Raw genomic sequence first — 2,012 nt, 5'->3', positions numbered from 1 at the left:
TCTGCCCCCTGCCCCCCTTGGGCGCTGCTCCCTCGGGGCGCTGAGGGTCCCGTGGCTGGTCTTGGGCTTCCCTGCTCTCTCTGTGTCCGTGCTGGGCCCCTGCCCTGCGCCAGCAGCTCATGGAACCCATGACACTCCTGGCCTCGCCTACCACCCCACCCTGTCAGGAGTCCTCTGCCTGTCCATCTGGGGCCCGGGGGCCTGGGCCACCTTCCTTCCTGCTGCCGGCCTGTCCTTCCCGCCCCAGATGACCGCCAGCACCCACAGTCCCAGCCTAGCTCCAAGGCCTCCCTTCCAGCCCCCCTCTCCTGGGTGGGGACCACAGCCGACCCTCACCCACCACCCAGGGCCCCGCCCATCTGCACACGCTCAACTGCAGGCTCTGACCGTGGCTCTTCCTTCCCCCACTCACCAGGTCCCCAGGAGCACCTACCAGTCACCCAGGGAGCCGCAGGTGCTGGAAATGACCAAGAGTTACAATAAGGAGGAGAAAGAGGAGGAGGAGGAAGTGGAGGAGGAGGAGGAGGAGGAGGAGGAGGGAGAGGAAGGGGAGAGGGAGCCAGAGGAGGAGGAGAGGGAGGAGAGGGAGGAGAGGGAGGAGGGGGAGGAGGGGGCTGGCCTTGCACCTTCCTCCCTAGGGCCATGCACAGGGTGGTGGCCAGTGGGGCTGAGCCGCTCGTTGACCCCCCAGGAGCTGCTGCTGAAGGCGAACCTGGATGAGATGCGCTGTGCGATGCCCTGGGCCCGCGGGGAGCCCCCCCTGCAGGTGACACCCCGCCCCTCAGGGGCATGTTCTCAGGCCTAGGAAAATGGCGCCACTGTGAGGCACTGTGCGTCCTCCCGGTCAGGCCCCGCTCAGGCCGAGGGCCAGGCTCCCAGCGCCAGGCCAGGCGGATGGAGCTCTGTGGGCGGGGAGACGGGTCCGGAGCCACCGGGAGCCTCTGGCCGGTCCCTCTGGGTGTGGCCCGGTGCCCACTCTCGGCATTTACTACTCCCTTAAGGAGAGAGGGACGGGGCAGGACAAGGAGGGCGAGTGGCCCGTGGATGCCGTGGGTGCTGGCCCAGCCCCTGCCGTGCACCCTGGGAACCCCTGCAGTCGGGGCAGGTCGGGGGATGGGCACGCAGCACCCAGCAGGCCCCAAAGGGTATGATCACTGGTTCCCAGGGGCCTTTACCAGCTGCTACCCGCTGTGGCTTGTGGTGCCACCGCACAGGCCCTGGGGCAGTCCTGGCGCCGCTGGGAGGATGAACCTGGGTTGGGGGCCAAGCCCCCTTGACAGAACCGTGGTCCCCGGTCCAGCAGGCCCTGCACCCTCCCTGGTCCTCCCAGGCAGCCCAGTGCCCCACAGGCTTGGGGCGGCCTTACAGGACAGAAGTGCTGCCTCGGGGTTTGGGGGAGCTCGTGTGCAGGGCAGGCCTCCCATAATGTGCGGGGCGGTGGGGGGGGATGTCCTGCAGACTCTGGTGCCAGCCTGCCCACCCCCCCCCCAGGACTCCAAGAAGCTGCGACTGCAGTGCTCGTCCCTGATCCACCAGAGTCCGAAGCTGACCTTCTACAAGGTGAGGGCTGCTCCTGACTGGCCGGTGGGTATGGGGGTCCCTGAGCCCCCACCTCTCGCCTGTTCTGCCCCCTGGGGCTGGAGGGCCAGAGCAGAGGCTGTGAGCACAGCCCTCCTGTCCCCACAGAGGGAAGTACTTGGGTGGGGGCAGAGGTGGGGGCCGAGGGCAGGGCCCTGGCTGCCCCCCAGGCACCCCATCACAGCCCACCCCTCCGCCCGCAGCCCAACGAGGTCCCGGTGAAGCTGAACACGACGGCCATCCTGCGGGAAGAGGCCCTGTACCAGCGGCAGGTGGAGAAGGAGCTGCAGAGGTGGGGGCAGGAGGAGGAGGGCAGGCCGAGGGGGGCCCAGCAGGCTGGTGTCGGGGTCCCAGAGGCACCCTAGGAAGACCATCTCGGCTCCGTGAGGGAGGCGCTCTGGGTGGAGCAGGCTCAGGAGGCAGTTTGGAAGACA

General features: G+C 68.6%; 1 protein-coding gene across 1 annotated transcript in view; it reads left to right on the top strand.

Moving 5' to 3' along the window:
• CFAP99 (cilia and flagella associated protein 99) overlaps nucleotides 1–2,012 on the top strand; it is a 22,756-nt gene that overhangs the window by 15,571 nt on the left and 5,173 nt on the right. The window contains exons 7-10 of the mRNA XM_015561570.1: nucleotides 416–508; nucleotides 695–766; nucleotides 1,492–1,560; nucleotides 1,782–1,913. Of these exons, the coding sequence (XP_015417056.1) occupies nucleotides 416–508; nucleotides 695–766; nucleotides 1,492–1,560; nucleotides 1,782–1,913 (366 nt within the window). The remainder of the gene's footprint in view (nucleotides 1–415; nucleotides 509–694; nucleotides 767–1,491; nucleotides 1,561–1,781; nucleotides 1,914–2,012) is intronic.

Source organism: Myotis davidii, unplaced genomic scaffold, assembly GCF_000327345.1.
Source record: "Myotis davidii unplaced genomic scaffold, ASM32734v1 scaffold937, whole genome shotgun sequence".
Lineage (NCBI taxonomy): Eukaryota > Metazoa > Chordata > Mammalia > Chiroptera > Vespertilionidae > Myotis > Myotis davidii.
This window is presented reverse-complemented; position numbering and strand designations above follow the sequence as displayed.